The following is an 18,086-nucleotide window of genomic DNA, read 5'->3' on the forward strand; positions in this document are numbered from 1 at the left end:
TTTTTGGTGACATGTTGATAAATGCCAACTTTCTGTCCGATTGGAGTGCAACACACGGTATTGTAAGGAGAATTTTATCCTTTCCTAATACCCACAAACCCTCATTTTGACCTCTGCCCAGTTTCGTCTCACTTTACCAGAATGCCTCACAACTTTGCATGCTTGACAATTTTAGTGAAATAAATGTGATAAACCAACAATATTTAACGTTTTTGACAGCTGAGTGAATCACACTTACCAAGTTCCTTTAAGTCGACAACTTCTTTTCTTGTGTTCAGTCAGGCAAAGCAACTGTAAAACCTTCTCGCTGCAACATAATTGGAAACATTTTTTTAAAACCTAATTTTGATTTCAGAAGTTTTTCATAGAATGATTTGTGACAAAAGGTAATATATACAACAGTTGCAAACATAAAAAACCAAGCTACCAAATTATTATGAAATACTTTACTTGACTGTAAGTGAATAACAGTCTCAAGCATCCTGTGAAATCACGGCACCTGGTGTGCTGTCATTTTCAAGAAAAGTGGAATTTTTTTGTGTCAATTTCCAACGATGGTCGGCCAACCAATGCTGTCATAAATATCAGAACCCATTTGAAGCAATTTGGCTATTTCTGGTACATTATTTCCCTTTCCGTTTCTGTACGCCGTTAATATCTTCATTTCTTTTCCCGAGTACCTTCCGCAGTCCTGAATGCCGGTAACCCTGTAACGGTTCAAGTCAGCCGGTAGAGATGCCTCCTTCTTCTGCTGGGAAACGCTCTTAAAGGGCGACAGAAGATTGAAATCTCTTGTGACCTGAGCTTCCATGCTGTCCAGATTCTCCTCCAATGAAAAATATACCAAGATATTGTCAAAATTTTCTCAAAAATTGCCTTTACCTGCTCAAAACATATCAAACCAATCAGCCACAAAACTATTTTTGTCTGCAATTACAGGGCTCATGCAATGCAAGTTTTTTAATGCAGTCCTTGAAAATGCATCTTTGTGTCCAATTTAACCTTATTTTCAATTTTCGTTTTTGCCATTTTCAAGGGTATTTTGGTGCCTTTTTGGTTTTTATGCAAATGCAAATTTCCATATTCATGAGCAAAACTGTGGTGTCATTCTGGGCAGAAACCTCAATGTTACAGATATTTCAGCACAAAAAGATGCTAACATTTTGGATATTTTACTGTCATAAGTTTTCTTTTCTTTAGTGTTTTGCGGTGTTGTGTCAGTACTTGGCAGTACATGGTATAAGATGCAAACATTGTGTATTTTTCTGTTTTTCTAGTTGCGGTAATACGAGATTATAAATTGTAAACATACCTCCGAATTCTCAGCAGACTCGAGACACTCCATATCCATTGCAGCCAGTAACGAGTCGTTCAGTTGGCTTTCCCATAATGCACCTGTTCCCTGACTTGGCCTGACATCCTCTGGCCACAACAGGTCATCGTCATTCTCAGCTCCAGCAGGCTCACGATGCTGGTCACTCTCAACTGTTTTATTGCCGTTTGCTCCAGCACTCTCAAAATCTCGTGATTTCTCCTTTAATCTCACGGCATTCGGAGAGATTTTCTCCTTCATGACGGTCGACGCTGTTCCTGTGGTGTCGAGAATGTTCGTTCTGTCAGCAAGATTCCGTGGGCTTGCGTCAGACCCTGAAGGTGATCCTTCTGAAATTTCACTATCCAGGGATAAAAGATTTTCCTTTTCTTTTTGAAAAAGTGATTTTTTGGCCGAGGTCCCAATGAAGGGTTTCTTACTGTCTGTACATTGAGGAATCATGTCACCTTGTTGAAATGGAGAATTTTCTTTGGTAAACATGTCAGTATCATAATTATAAACCTCCCATGAAGGGTGATTGGTGGACAACCGTTTTGCATAGGGTGAGTTCCCCTTACTGGGGGATCTCTTGCGCGTGGTCAGCCAGGTTTTGGATGCCGCCATTTTGGATTGACAGCTACCAGGTTTGTGCATGACTGCTGCCTTAAGTTTTACTTTCGATGGTTTCAACGCAAAGGGATTTGCGGAATTCTCTGTACTTTGGCGAAATAAATCCTCCTCCGAAGGATAGTTGACTGAGTTCTGATTGGGAATATCACGAACCAAGTCAATCTTATCGGTGGAAATGACTACATCCGGCAACACCGTTTGATGGTCAGATGTTGAATCTCCAACGATCTCAGCCATGATAAGATTCAGATGTTTGGCTGGGCTGCTGCCTGATCTCTGTTTCTTCCTGAGGGTCCTTGAGAGTTTGGAGGACGGCCTTTTAGCCTGAAGCATTGGTCTGTCTCCGAGAGAGGTCATCTTTGACATTGTTGTTGATTGACCGGCAATCGTACTGTCCAAACATGGCATGACTGATGATGATGCAGCATACTCCTGTAGCATCTCTTCTAAAGGATCAATGTCTTGCTTTTCATCTTCTTCAAGATCACATCCCGTAGGAGGTTTCAGAGTCTCCTCAAGATCTTCGTGGATGTGTTGTGGACTTTTCAAGTTTATCGAAGGCACGTTAGCAGCACTGAGGTTTAGTCTGCTTTCCTGAAAGGTACTTGGCTTAGAAACCAATCCCTTTGACTTATTTGCGAATGGGTTACGACCACTTTTACTCAGAATTCCCTGAGTTTTTGTGACACCGTGTTCGAGAGACTTCTGTTGACTTGGCAGACGACTTCTGCCATCCTTTCTTTTTGCCGACTGAGCAAATTCTTCAAGCATCTCTTGAAGCAAATCCTGTGACTCTCCACTTCCTTCATCAGCATGCAATCCTGCACTATCTCCAAACAATTTGAAGGACGATGACTTTTTTTCACATTGACTTTCATCTCTACTCCTCCCAAGACCAACTCCCTTGGCTCTTACTCCGCCCCTTTTAGGGGTACTGTCTTGTCTTAACCTGCTTAATGTTTTAGCTTTGTTCACACGTTCAGGCTCAGCACTTGGTGTTTCTGGTACAAAAGTTGAGAGGGTTGTGCCGAGGTTTCTGATGGGCGTCGAGTCATCCTTGTGAGGTAGTTTAGTGAATTTTGGTCTGGTTCTGTCAGAGTTCAAAATGGCCTCTGGGGTTTCTGGAATAACTGGATAAAAAAAAGTCAACAATGATTAGCTAATTTTCCATCTCTTAATAAGTCCCCCCCCCCCTCCTTTTTTACCCAATGCCACACTCCTTATTTCCTTCCCCCTGCCTAATCCCTCCTTTGTGTTGTTCTTTCCAAAAAAGTAAGGGACACACAAGCATGCATGGCATAAGCTTGTGTGAGTCATGCATGTTACATCATCATATCTCAACTTCTCTTAACGTTCTGAAAGCCAACTACATTCTTACCAGTAATTGGAGATCCTTGACTTTCTTGCGAAACAGTGTTGCCATAGTTACCGCCTGCTGGGTCTTGAGGTTTGACACACCCAGACGCTTTAGTTTTCAGCATGGAGTTTACTTTGGACACTAGTGAAAGGCCATGATCAGATAAGTCCTGGTGAGTGTTTCCAACGTTCTGAATATTACCGACACTGACAGCCTTTGTGTCATTGTCACTCCCATTTATCTCGATATTTTTCTTTGCTTCGTCTTGCTGTTGATGTCTTGCGTGCAGGCTATCAAGTCGGCCCTGTCTTTCACACCTCAGGTCAAATTTCCTCGTGGTTTGGTTATCTTTGGTTTGTTGGATTGTTCTTCCAGGTTTTATGCTTTTCCCAGTTGGAATAGGTGGACTCTTTTGCTTCTTCCGCGGTTGAAAATCTGAGTAGTCATCATCTAGTTTGTGGCACTTGGGAAGAGGTGCGGTGGCTTTTTGAGGGAGTGCGGTGCAAGGTTTTGAGCCAGGCAAGACCTGAGTGAACAACTTGGACTGTCCACCTGGTGGCTAAAAACATAAGGGAAAACAATTTTTCAGATTGTTTTGGTGCAGTGTTCAAATTAAACAATTGTAGAAATTTGAAGGAAAAAAAATTGAGTGATGGAAATAAAAACATATTGAGTGTAGCTGATAGATTTAGAAGGCAAAGTCAACAAACATCAATTTTGCACTGAAAACTTTGGGTAGTACTAGTATTCCATTAAAATTTTGGAAATATTCCCAATAAACTGGTTTTGTTAAGAATTCTTTTTTTTAGATAATGAATTTGTGTATTTAAAATTTACCTTTTTTGAAAAGAAACTGTTCAGCGATGTCTGCCCTTTAACACCAGTTCCTGTCTGGGAGGATAAGTTTAGAGGGTTGATTTGTAAGTTACAAGTAAATATTGTATCATTAAAGAAACATGACTAGTCAGACTAGGCTAAGCGAAAGCCACAATTGAGGCATTTTTTTTGCAAGTATAAGGCAGTGTATATTTGTCCGAGAACCGGTCCCCCCGATTGTTTTTTCATTGTTGTTCCGGCACTGCACTGAACATGTTCACTAAATTGTGCAGCGAGTGTTTTGTTGGACTTACACATTTTTACCTTGACGACTCTTTTCAAAAAGGAAAATCAAAGGGTACATGACCGGTGACGCCGAGACAAATAGTACTGCAATAATTTTTTTGACAAACTACAAATTTAGCCTGAAGATTACCAGTCCGAGTAACTTGGACCCAACTTATCGCCTTTTTAACATTCCGACATGGTCTGGCGATAGTAGGGTCCAACTCCAAGCTAATTCGTATATGCCGAGCAACACAATTTTGTCATCGACACAAAACCCAACATTGCCCAACAAAAACATCAGATTTCACCCTCAAAATGGCCTACAAATTACTAGATATGCCACCTGAGGTACAAGTGGACATCGATAATTAAGATGGTTGTACTGAAGTTTACTTACGATCCGAATGAAAAGTGAAACTTTTTTTATTTGTACTTATTACACGGTAAAGCAATGTTCAGTTTTTGTCACGGAAGGGCGATTTCGCTTGGTTCAAAATGGTACAAGAGCGTGGCGTAGTTTACAAGCCACGTTCATGAGTCTAAGGCTAGGTTAGATGCAGTCGGGCTAGGACCAAATTTTCAGACTAAGACTAGGGCGATTGTGAAGTGTAGGGCCCCTGTTTTGTTTTGATCAAATTAGAGTCAAAAATGTTTTTTATTGCTCAAAAATCACCTTTACAATAAAAAGCAGACTTTTCTCAATTCTAATGACACCGTTTTGCAATTCTTGGGGTAGAAATCACGATTTTCCCGCACGGTGTGCCTTGCGATTCAGCGCGCCATGCGTGCTCATGACTTGCGAAGGTGTTGTTGCCGCACTTTCATCATTTTACCCCCAAATTTCCCTAAAAATTAAACCCTGCCCTCCATCTATTACCATGATGACATACTTATTTATTGAGAATGTCGCCAACTAGTTTGGTAGGACCATTATTAATTTCAAAGTTGATTTTGTTCCATTAGGAACCTGGGAACCGGGCCCTACACTTCACGATCGCCAAGACTTACCTCTGATTTCTTAAGCGTTTTGCCCATGATCGGATCAGTCGGTAAAAAAAGAAGGCTCGTGAGTGTCACACTGTGTCAATGAGAATGAGCAATCGACACTCGTCCTGCCTGTGATCGCGACAAGAGAAGCGATCTTTCCAATGCCCAGAACCCAGTCCTCAGGTCCTATGTGTCAACAAGCCTCAACAACCTGACAACATGGACAAGAGCAGCGCGGCGTCAACAAACTTCAACTGTCGTCAACCTAGCCCCATAAATGTGGCCTATTTACTGGACTGCCTCCGTAAACATAGGCCACACATCCACATGTACAAAAATCGTGTCGACTTTGCCAAATTTTGATTTTCACATTTAGGCTTAGTTTGTAGGATTTTTTTGCTTTAGAAGCATACTCACCCTCTTTATAGGCTAGTCAGAAAGTGCTGCCTTTTTCAGATGTCTAATTTTTGTGAAATTTCATGTTGAAATTTTGATACGCAAACGTGTAAAAATGAATCTGGAAATTTCACAAAAAAATATACATCTAAAAAAGGCAGCACTTTCTGATTAGCCTATAAAGAGGGTGAGTATGCTTCTAAAGCAAAAAACCCCTACAAACTAAGCCTAAATGTGAAAATCTAAATTTGGCAAAGTCGACACGATTTTTGTACATGTGGATGTGTGGCCTATGTTTACGGAGGCAGTCCAGTAAAAAGCCCATGGGGCTATCGTCAATTACCCAGCGTCAACAAATTTGGTAGAACTAGAAGTTTTGGAAAATCAAAAACAGCTTTATGGTAGAAATGGCAATAAAGAACACCTTCTGCATATAAATTATAGTAAAAACTATTTCAAAAGTTGTTGGGTTTTTTTCAACGCGAAACGTACGATGACTCTGTCATCGAGTTCGTGTTGGCCGCCATTACTACGCATACAGTACTACGCATGCGCGAAGTGTACAGCGCCCACTATCGCAAATACAAACCGCAAAGGATCATGGGGCTGCAATCGGAGCAACAGCGCCATCACACGGCGGTGGGAAAACGTACACACGGCATGCACGGTGCGGTGTGTACGATATTTTTTGGCTGTCCATTTTTCTGACGTTTTGTGTTCGATGGGAGGTGATTATTGTGCTGTTCTGGGTTGCAATAATGACTGTTGTTATCCACAAAGGTATGATCTTTGTTATACATAAATCAAAGTTGTTTTGTTGTACAGAAAAAAAATGTTCTCACGTGCAGTTCTGACCCGACGCGATCGCGATGTGCCGACGACCGGCACGCGACCGGGGAAACACGGGACACTCTGCATTGTCATGACTGTGTCGGCCAATGCATTTAGAGTTTCTGTGCCCCTCAAAAGCTCCTTTTTATGACTCTTTTCGTATCGGAAAAATATGTGGCTTTTATAATGGTTTAATTGTTACTTCTGTCAGCGAACGATGTGTGACCTTTACAGACAATTTTTAATGATTGTTTATATAAAATATTCTGTTCACGAAAATGTAAAAAAAAAAAATACATGCACACTTGTATATATTTGTCCTAGTCAGCTAGTACTGTAGTAGGCCTAGCTAGCTAGCCTACTCCATTGTTTTACTCATAATAATTATTGCGAAGTCTTATGTGGTTTATTTTTTCTCCGTCATCAAACAATAAATATCTCTATCTTACGTTTCCCCTTCTCTTGATAGATGTCATCATAGAGCATGTAAACACACTCGGATTCCACTCATACAGGGATAAGAAACACTTCCCTCTCTGGACCCAACTGACCCAACGGCAGGATTTCACAGTAAAATCATCGACTACAGTCTGCAGCAACCACTTTAAATACGGCCAGCCATATCCTGATGAACTTCACCCATCTTTATTTTTGAGAGGATACGACCTTCCTGAGACACTGTAAAGAGCACCGGTGAAGAGGCGAGTATTGGATCTCACTACACCACTGCCGGCCATCTGAGAAAATCAAAACTTTGCTGTACCTTTTCTTAAGTTTTTATTTATTTTGTTCATTCTTACTCCAGGTTTGTATGCAAAATAAAACAAATTATAAATGGCATGAACCTACATGTACATGAACGGTCTTCACTTATGATAATGATAATAGAAATTATATAAATTGTAAAAGGTTTTGCAGGTTCATAAAAATAAGAGACATGTTTAATTAAAAATAATGTAAATAAAATTTGGAACAAAGTTGCACACAATAAGGATGTAGAAAATGCAAATTGAAATGATCAAGTCATGTTTTATAAAAGTACATGAACATTGTTTAAAAATGCAATTATGACCTGCGTCTCTTGACGAGAGTTGAATTAATAGTAAAAAAAAACCCTGGAAAATTGAAAATAAAACTGGCAAATGCAAGCCTACTCGAGTGTCATAACAAGAGTTGTATGAACAGTTGTCAAAATATCAAGGAATATGGCCTCCGATGCCCTCAAATAAAAAAAAGCCGAGTCTCAAAACAGCAGTTGGAATAAATAGGTGAAAGTAATTGGCAAATATGAGCCGTGTTTCTTAATTAAAAAGCTGGCAATATTTGAGCAGATTCTCGTAAAAAGAGTTGGATAAGTTTAAAAACTTGGCAAATATGACCTGTGTTTCTTAAATAACCGGTATCCCCAATATTGGCACAAATTTACTTGGACGAATACAAGAAAACCTGTTTAACATAAAAAAAAATTGGGGGGGGGGGGAATGAAGATGATAACAACAAAACGCAACACGAAAATAAAGATGGCAATCACTGAGCGATGTACCGTGAATGGCAAGGCGCGCTGAATCGCACTGCACCACTGTAAACCGCGCAGGAAAATCATCACTTCTACTCCGAGAAACTGTTCAAAAATTACACAAAAGTGTCATTATATTGAGAGAAGTCTGCTCTAGGTTGACAAGGTCATTTTGAGTAGTAAAAAACACTCTTGACTCTAATTTTATCGAAACCAAACGGGCCCTACACTACACGATCGATCGCTCAAAGTTTTCGTGTGTGATCGCAGCCGTCATTTTGTGTTGGTTGCGCGATGCGCGCTTCAACATCCGGGACTGCAAAATAGTTATGCTCCGTTTTGCATCCCATGATGCTTTGCAACAGGGCGCCCTCTGTTGGTAGAAAGCTATTTGCGATAAACCTTATTCATGTCATTGGAACAAATGGAAACACGGTTAATTTATCCTCGCGTGACCGGTTTTCGACGATATAAGGCCTTTTCTTCAAACTGACCAACATGAACGAAAGTATCAAACCAAAAGAGGTCTCGGTCACTTTATTCATATCACAGACGTATAGAATAAACTTGGAGAACGTTGATCACTCCCGGCACTTTTGCGAAATTACCTGGTTTGTTGCTGTCCGTGGCGCACCGCGCGCACAGTAAGCATTGTGACCTATTTGGATATATGGTGAAGATTAAAGCTAAAGTCCATCATTTGTAATTTGTGCATTTTGTTCGTTTGAAGCAACAAAAGTGTTCAAAATCTAAAGAAAGGATACTGAACAACTAACCTGATGAAGTTTCAGCTCTACTTCAGCTGTATATTCTGAGAAAAACGGAATCGAATAGCTTAGCTCCTCCTCTTTCCTTACATGTTAAACTTGTTATGATTGGTTGAAAAAAAACCACCATACTTTTCACAAAGAAAAAAGTGGCCAATGACACCTTTCGATAGATAAGGCATCGTTCGAGACTTACATTGATGTACCATTGCTTACCACGCGTTTCATGATCTTGGACTCTGCTCATCACCTGTTTTTCAGGACACGTTTTCTCCAATTCTACTTTAGATAAGACATTTAAAAATTATCCATTTGTAAATCAGTTATCTGGCATTAAAGCTGTGGTCTTTTTAGGAGTTTATTTCATTTTAAAATAATGTAATTTTTGATCTGAATACTGTTCACTTCAAGGAAGTTATAGAAATTTGTGATGGAAAGAACGTGCGCTTGTTTATTGGGCTGTACCATTTTGTTTGTGGGGAGGATATATACATGTACACGTTAGTGTATACGTCAGATTTCTTGAAGAATGCAAAAATGAAATAAGATGTTTATATCAAGTTTGACAAAATCGGACAAGAAGTTGTACTATCAGGCATACCTTCACATCGATATGTGCACAAATCCTATATGTACATTGTCATGTATAGGTTTGTTTTAACCATTTTATGAATGGAATGTGCCGGGCTACATTTTAGGGTTGAACGCACAGCCACACAGGGCCAGCGTTAATCCGATTATGTAGCCCTGGACCTCTGTGTGGTACTCTGCGCGCCAGATTTAAACTGTAAAATTAAGTGAACAAAAGTGGGGGTAACAAATTCATATGTAATGTGGCAAAGAAATGAACAACAAAATTCAAAGGTCGTATACTGTTCACAATTATGCCTCGATTTCTATTACAAATTGGAAACGTATCATTTTGAGAAGAAACGGCATATCAACATGATTAGAATGATCAGGCGTTTCTTTATACCAGTCCTGGAAATTCGAAGCTCAAGATAAAAAGTGTGTCACGAAGTCAAGTAACGAGTCAAGGTGCGCATGGCGCCCCTGCGCCCCGGATGCTGGCACGCAGCGGCGGCGGAACGGGTTTGAAACTGGGGGGGGGGGGGGGGGGGGGGATCACCAAAAAGGGGCACTTGCTCAGCATTTTTTTTTGCACATCCGTGCTAAAAGGTCGACACGTGTTTTTCACCGGACACTTGGCCTCCGTAAATTCAAATAGTTGGGGGGGGGGGGGGGGGGGGGGCTGGGGGGGGGGGGGGGGGCTGGGGGGGGGGGGGCTGGTACCATCTTCCAACACAGGGGCGCTCTTCAAAACTGATGATTATACGCTAACTATGGCCAAGTTCGGGCAAGGACCATTAGTCGACTAGTGGTTGATTTGTGACGTACCTTACGCCTGCGCACTAATAGCAAAGTGCGAACGTCTCTAGTCGAACGCTGGTCAAAATGTCATTGCAAAACGTCTGGATCCTGGCTCCCTGCTGTACGTTATGAACGCGCGCGGCTATGGTTACCAGCGAAGCAACCAACCCCAGTAGGTTGGTTCCAAATAGTCGACTAGCGTAGTTAACCGTCGTCGACTAGACAGAGTTCGGGCAAGCGTTAGTCGACCAATGGTTAACTAAAGTCCTTGCGCGAACTGTGCTCCTTTTCAGGGCGTATGATGCGGCTTTGTTTTCATATTCCTCGTTTATATCAAAACTATCTATATGTATACCATTATTGGGAAATGGTTACTTCTAAGAAATAGAAAGATACTTTAAGGGCATTTTTCTTATCTCGAAGGGGCACTTTTATGCTCGAGGCGAGGGGGCACATTTATGGCCGCAAAAGGGGCACTTGAGAAACTCGAGGGGGGGGGGGGGGCAAATGCCCCCCCCCCAGCCCCCCGGTTCCGCCGCCCCTGCTGGCACGCCTTTACTATCTCGTGGAGTATGCTTGTGTTTTTCTTTACATTTTGTCTACCGATTTGGTAGAGAAATTGTCATACATGTTGTGAATATTAACCAATAAAAGTGTAGAATTACTCGCATCTGTTTTGACGATGTGACGTCATACGCGCTCACGAAGAAAAATAATGAGTAAAGTAAGATGGCGACTGATAATAGCCCGATTCCGAAGACGAGGGAAATTATTGGCGACCACGCCCCCAGCCGGTCTTAAATGGGTTTGTTCAATACCGGCCAAGCACATAATTTATTCCCATTCAGGAACACCTTTTCGGTCAAAAGTCAAAACAAGTCAACATTTCCAACGCTTTTGTTTAACAATTTCCATTTAGGTTTTATAACACCACTCTGGCTATGTTGTGGTATGTGCCTCTCGCGAGCAGGCGTAAACAACACCTTACATGAAGATTGGCGCGTGCGTGGCGCGGACTGCGCAGTGTGGCGCGGACTGCGCAGTGTAACGCAGCGGTGCGGGGTAGTGTGAATTTAGGACTATGGAATACAGATTTATTGGTAGTATTGCGCGTGCCTAAGTGAAGATAATTAGGAGAGTGATCGGTCACGTGTGAGAGTTCAACCATAAAGAGTAAAAAGGACCAGATTTCAGGACCAGATGTCATGCGTCGCGCGTACTGCGCGATGTGGCGCAGAACGCGGCGGTGCCGGTGTCATATGAAAATCCGACTCCTTTTCCCTTTTATTGGTTTATCCCTCACAGTCATGTGACAAGTCACTCTCCTAAAAAAGGCTATCAACATACTTAAGCATGTGCAACACTACCAATGAGTCCATATTTCATGGAGTCGGATATTCACGCTACACCGGTGTAGTGTGAAATTAGGACTCTCGAAATAGAACTCATTGGTAGTATATTGCGCATGCCTAAGTGAAGATTGTGAACGTCCATTAGTAAGACTAATTTTGGCTGGCCCAGTACTACAGTTGGCATACTGGCTTTTTTACTTTGCATTGTTACCCAGCAAGTCAGAATGAGACAGCTACAGATGAATGAATTCACACGGTGTTTTATTCACTTAAGGAGTTTAATATTCATATTAGTTTACTTAGTACCGTAATTTTCGGAATTTGCCCATAAAAATGTTTACTGCGGCTTATACACAGGGCGGCTTACACGCCGAGCCTTAAAGAATAAAAATGACATTTTACATGTGTATTTAATGTACTGGTATAAGAAAACATCTGTTGCTGAAATGAATTATCTATTAAGAAAGTCATTAACAAGCCGAACGCACGTCCCACGAAAAGGTACCGAGCGGTAAAAAGTATAGCTGCCGGCTATTCGCAAATGATACTACGGGGTTAATTTGAACTTTATTCAAACTGTCTTCTGTTGTTTTGTAGTTTAGACAGATGTGTTTGACCAGATGTAACAATTAAATTTAACGAAATACTCTGGTCTGGCCATTTTGTGCTTAACAAAAAAAAATCAACTAGCAAATGTGGAATCGCATTGATTCCAGGGGAGGATCGCGATTCAGGAAACGAGAGGGGGGTATGAAGGTGGGGAGGCGTGCCGAGGACACGCCTTTCTATGGGTGCAATATTTTGGAATCTGCGATGCTTTTTCGTGCATTTCTAAGAACTAAGATAATTTGAGAAAAAAATAATAACTTTAGCTTCCACTTATTATTTTTCGCCCCATGTTACTACTTTTATAACATTAGACAGCAGCTGAAGGGGGGGGGGGGGGGCTAGATCCGCTACTGGATCCGTTTCGGCTTTCACGGAGGGGCGACTAAACAATTACAACAAAAAATGCCATGATGCATGTGTAACAAAAGCAATTAGGCCGATTGTCTGGTATGATGATATATTTGTACAACGTCGGTGGCAGATGGCACTTCAAGAATTTAGTTTCGCGAGAGATTATGTTTCCTATTAAATATCAGGAATTTAGTACGCCACAGGGTTGCATGGGAGTATAGTTTCTCGTTAAAATTATTGTCTGGAATAAAAATGGTCATATAATAACCCACTGTGACAGTTCTATCCATCTACATCATGTTCTGTTACGGGGTGTGAGTTTTACTTTTTGCCATAAATTCGGCATTGTGCCCAGCAATTTAAATTTCAAACTGCTGAATAATGAAGCTAAGGAATTTACATAACGAATGTGGTACGCTTTCATACGAAACAATGACGACAGAAGAAAACAATACTTCAAGGGTCCGATTTCAGATCTGGACCAATTTAGGGTTGGACTAGTTTGAATTATTCTATAGAAAACTGAAGTTAAAATATTCCATCTCATGCATGTTTCGCGTCGATTGCAACCCTGTTGGATGTTAAGTTAACATTATTACATTCTTCTATAACGTCCATAATGAGCTTTATATTTGTTTTTTTTCCATCCTGCTGTCGGCTGACCCCTGCGACGGTGTCTGTTACTGTCGGATAAGCCGCCATCAGACGTGTCTCGTGTCGCAGGTTGGTTGTCTTTAGACGTCTCACGTGTCGCAGGATGGTTGGACATTGCTTGGTGAACCTCTCTCTGCAAACAGCACACACACAAAACAGTTGTGTCGTTTTTATGGCAACAGGAGTGGTCGATAAAGAAGGAACAACATTGAGTATTCGAAATTTGGGTCGTATGTATAAAAACTAGCATTTGCTTTTACTACCCTTTTTTTAAGCATTTACTTGCATTTGTATGAATAAAAATGAAGCAAATGCTTTTACTGGAAAGCATTTGCTGAAAGCTAAAAGTATTTACTTTTTACTTGCTAGCTTTCGCTAGACTAGAAGTGTTAACTTATTTCGTATGAATAAAAAGGAGTAAATGCTTCAGATTTCAAGCATTTACTGGTCATTTTATAAGGCTGGGTTGGGGCAAACTTGAAAATATAAAGCAAATACTTCTGCGCAAAAACTGCTGCATTTATTAATGTTACGTAAGTGTTTCGACACAGTTCATTGGAATGTTCCAATAACAAGTACTTGCGGTAGTAATAAAAGGTCTGTATTGAGTACTCTTACTAATCTGTTGCAAGACAGCTTTATTAAACAGTGGAACGACAGACTACATTGTGACCTTAGAAAAGATAGTAACCAGAAAAACAAACTTCGTACTTACCGTATGTTTAAACAATTATATGAGTTTGAGCCATATTTATGCTACTTATTGGATTCTGGTTATAGATCTTGTTTTTCTCAATTTAGATGTTCATCTCACAAGTTGATGATTGAAGTTGGTAGATACACTGGTTTAGCTCTACATGAAAGGTTATGTCCACATTGTCTACTTGATGTTGAAACAGAAATGCATTTTCTTTTAGAATGTCCTTTATATAATGATCTTCGAACTAACTTTCTCACTGACATTTGTAAAATAGAGACTGGCTTTAATGGTTTAACAACAAATGATAAATTCATTTTTCTCATGTCGTCGGCAGATAAACACACTATTATATGTGTGGCTAAATTTATTTTCCAATGTACATATCTTAAAGAGAGGAAAAGCATGACGTAATTTCAAAGCATATTCTTTGTTATACCACCTGCCAAATAATTTAATGTTTAATTTCACAGTTGTAACCCTTCCCCAGGGTCATGTGGTTTGTTCCTATTTGTGGAATAAAACATAACATAACATAACATTAATATTAATCGCACCAAAATTGACACAAAACGTTAATAAACTACATATAATACCATACACTGTATTTTGACTAACATTTATGCGCAATTTAAATACTTTTTTTATTATGTATTTTATCTAGAATTAGAATCTAGAATTTCACTAGAATTAGAAACGATAATTTTGCATTTTGTTCACGATATGTTAGCGACATGAAGTGTTAGCGTAAAATTCAGTGCGGCACAGAATGATTAAGGATACATTTTATCCAACGGCACCCTGGGGACAGAACAATATGAAATCATTTGGTTAGTTTATTAGGTCACCAATCTTTGCAAACTACATGTATTATTTTTTCAATATTTCAATAAACAAAACTCTTTGTGTATCGAATGTTGGTATGATTTTACCCACTTTAACACGTCTGTGATTTTTATGCAATTGTGACGTCTACCGGACACTGTGGACCTTTACAATTTTCATGAATGATGAAAGTATACTTTTTATATTCTGCAACTGCCTAAAAGTGTCATCATTTTTGCTGGATTTGAGGATCAAAATGTATGTACTACTACATGTACTGTATCACTTTGATTTGGACTATTACACCACGTGTAAACCCTGTGTGGGTGGGTGGGTGGGTGTCGGAGTGCGTGTGTGTGTGCGGCAGTTCGTACACACAAAAGAAACCCTATTGTTGGCAATCATTCGTCCATGAAAACAATCCAACAGTAAGAAGCATTTGCTACCCGTTGTCTAGCAAATGCTGAACAGTAAAGGAAAACTTTTATTCATACGAAATCAAGCATATGCTTTTCCTTAATGCTTGTACTCCAAAGTAAATGCTTTTACTTTTTGCTTAAACTTCCTAGCATTTACTAGTTTTTATACATACGACATGTATCTTTGGACTAGAGAGTACCTTATTTTCGTTTCGGACTATTGAACCTTCGGACTGATTAACCTTATTCTAAATTCGGACGACCAAATCTTCGGATAAATGAACCTTCGGACTAATGAACCTTCGGACTAATGAACTTTCGGACTATTGAACCTTCGGACTATTGCATTAAATGTTGGGATTAACGAAACTAATTTCATTTTCGGACTATAAACGAACCCCCTTTAATGGAAATTGTGTTCATTCGGACTATCGAACCTTTGGACTATCGGGCGGCCCTCAGTAATTATTGTAATTATTATTATTATTACTATCATTATAATTCGTATGTGTCGTCCTGTTGTTCTCAAACGTGGAGGGAAAGCCCTATAAGAGTAATTTCTGTGCGTCAGATAAAAAAAAAAATCAGGTTTATCAATTTAAACCACGCCTTCAGAATACCTGGTGTGGAGACACTGTATGTAGGTAGTCTGACACAAGATGAAAAATAACTTTACTCACGAAGTAATTTTTCAGATCCGTGCTTTCCTCCCTAGAGATTTCATCCTCGTTTTCAGTCCAGGAACACACCACCAGGCCGGAAATCAAAAGGAAAATGGTCAGAACTTTCAGGCTGGGAAGTTCCATCATAGCGGCTCCAACTTCTTGCTGCTTTTACACCAATATCGTACCTTTTTACGCAAAAACTTTAGAGCGATGTTTTCCAAGTTGCCTTCACTTTAATATACACAGAGTATAGCGTTCAAGTCAGCTTCCTGATCTCGAACTGAGCCAACACCACAATGATTGCTTGGTAGCCTTAAACTTTATTGCAGGCTCTGTTTATGCAGGATTACTTCATCTCCAACTGAATATCAATTTCATGGCATAATGAATGCACGTGACAAGACCATGGTTGGTTTTTTTGTGGGCAACAAACTTGAGGCTTTGTAAAAAGAGAAGGGCGGCAATCGTGAACAGGAGTGCGAGCTTGTATTTCTGTGAAATGTGGATGGAATTGGGCCCTAATATTACTCTATTTTGCAGTGGAGAGTAGGCATCCTTTTTTCAAATTGGCGATGGGCTTCATCTGGATCTCGAGCTGGCTCGTCATACTACGACAAAAACAATGGCCACTCACATCACATCAGAGTTCATGACCTACTTCTTTTAGGGGCGATTATCTTTGAGTGGAAATTTCTCCCCAAAGTCATCAGATTACCTCCCCCTCTCAACATAGAAAATGAACAGTAAATTAAAGACGATGAAGTAAGCTTCAATTTGATGGGTATTTCAAACAGCTTGGTATGTATTTTTCCTGATTTTTGGAAGTTGGGGTGGGGTCTATGCCAGTTTAGTTAATGGTCTGCAACCATAATGCGACTCTCCAATGCCACAGTGCACATTCCAGCTTCGCGTGTCATACGCGCGTGCATGCGCATGTCGGACTTCAGTCACGGCTGTGATTGGTCAAAACACTGTGGGCGGGGATTAATGGATTGATCTATAATACATATATAATTATACAGAATTCGCTTTAGAATTCAATCCCAGTACATCGCTGCAAATAGGCCTGTCGGGGCTTCATGTGCGTGCTTGCACAAAAAGTAGGTAGACTGGCACATGCAACTGTCCTCACTGGTGCGGTTCTCCACGGTATACGCACGTAAAACACATTTTCATGCTACTTCGCTGCGCTCATCCGCATGAAAAACAGTTTCACACCCTTGAACAAACGGAACAGAGAAATACAGAATTTCATTTCTATTTGATTTATTAGCATGGGATTGGGGTTAGTCTCAGAGTGAACCAAACAAAGAAAAATCTTTTGGGGGTAGAAGCAGTATCATTGAAATCATTAACAACTGTTCTGATATTATACCTCGAAAAAGACTATGATTAGCCGAGCTAAGTGAACCCTCATGTTGTCGATCAGTTGTTGTTTTCTTCTGTCGCTTTCTGTTCTCCAGCTCCTTGAGGGCCGATTCTTCTGCTGCTAGTATCCTCTTCTGTTTTTCGGGGGATTGATTCTTGCCAGTTCCTTTCTACAGATGCTGTACCGTGATCCAGCCTGCTTTGCTAGAATCTGCGATCTGAATTTTTTGTTTTCGATCGGCGGTGATCTCCTCAAGTTCTTGTATGGCTTCCATTGCTGATGTGAGGTCGTCCTTGGCTAAGAGAGACAACTTGATTTTGTTGGTCAGGATTTGAATTTTCCCGCAGAATTCGTATTGGGCGGAGTTTCCGGATCTCTTGAGATCTTGAGCCTCTATCTTGTTTCTTAAATCTAGTATAGAAGCGTTGTCATTTTTGCTATGGTTGGAGATCGATTCGAATTTCTGATCAAAGTACGATTGAAACTTTTCGAACAGAGCTTCGGTGTTCAAGGTTTCTTTGGTAGACATTCTACAGCAACGTATAAGCAAGGACTATAAGTAGAACAGTTGTGTACTCGGCAGTGAGCTAACCTGAAGTGGCGTATACGGGTGTGTCACATATAACCAGGAGATTTATGCTTCATTGCTTTTCTGTAAAACACATAGACCCGAGTATGCGTGTCTACTTTGCATAATTACGTAAAACTACAATTGCCCTTCCCACTCCTATTGTCAAGGGAGAAAAACCCCATGCTATTTGATGTTACGGAGGCCAAGTGTCCGGTGAAAAAACGTGTCGACATTTCAGCGCGGCTGTGCAAAAAAAACCCACCAAATTCTGGATACCCTGCTGCACCAACGGAAGATGCCTTT

At 40.5% G+C, this 18,086-nt stretch overlaps 1 protein-coding gene and 2 long non-coding RNA genes across 7 annotated transcripts in view; 1 reads left to right on the top strand and 2 right to left on the bottom strand.

Annotated features, from left to right (window-relative positions):
• Nucleotides 1-6,337, bottom strand: part of LOC119721227 (DNA replication ATP-dependent helicase/nuclease DNA2-like) — a 45,184-nt gene extending 38,847 nt beyond the window's left edge. The window contains exons 1-8 of one of the 5 annotated variants that reach the window (XM_038191200.1): nt 6,211-6,327; nt 5,412-5,601; nt 4,137-4,190; nt 3,596-3,858; nt 3,321-3,553; nt 1,313-3,072; nt 681-826; nt 239-307 (exon numbers count right to left, since the gene is read on the bottom strand). In XM_038191200.1, the coding sequence (XP_038047128.1) occupies nt 239-307; nt 681-826; nt 1,313-3,072; nt 3,321-3,553; nt 3,596-3,858; nt 4,137-4,190; nt 5,412-5,438 (2,552 nt within the window). In that variant the 5' untranslated portion in view covers nt 5,439-5,601; nt 6,211-6,327. Of the gene's footprint in view, nt 1-238; nt 308-680; nt 827-1,312; nt 3,073-3,320; nt 3,859-4,136; nt 4,191-5,411; nt 5,602-6,210 lie in introns of all 5 variants that reach the window. The other 4 variants (XM_038191196.1, XM_038191199.1, XM_038191195.1 and 1 more) reach the window with 4 other exon arrangements.
• Nucleotides 6,338-6,348: 11 nt separating this feature from the next.
• LOC119721229 lies at nt 6,349-7,789 on the top strand. The gene is made up of 2 exons (XR_005270164.1): nt 6,349-6,566; nt 7,087-7,789. It is a non-coding gene; the product is annotated as an uncharacterized LOC119721229 (long non-coding RNA).
• A 4,078-nt stretch (nt 7,790-11,867) lies between these two features.
• Nucleotides 11,868-17,923, bottom strand: LOC119721230. The gene is made up of 2 exons (XR_005270165.1): nt 15,859-17,923; nt 11,868-13,370 (listed from the first exon to the last, which is right to left on the bottom strand). It is a non-coding gene; the product is annotated as an uncharacterized LOC119721230 (long non-coding RNA).
• Between the last annotated feature and the right edge of the window lie 163 nt (nt 17,924-18,086).

The sequence above is a fragment of the Patiria miniata genome, unplaced genomic scaffold (genome assembly GCF_015706575.1).
Source record: "Patiria miniata isolate m_02_andy unplaced genomic scaffold, ASM1570657v1 HiC_scaffold_13, whole genome shotgun sequence".
NCBI lineage: Eukaryota > Metazoa > Echinodermata > Asteroidea > Valvatida > Asterinidae > Patiria > Patiria miniata.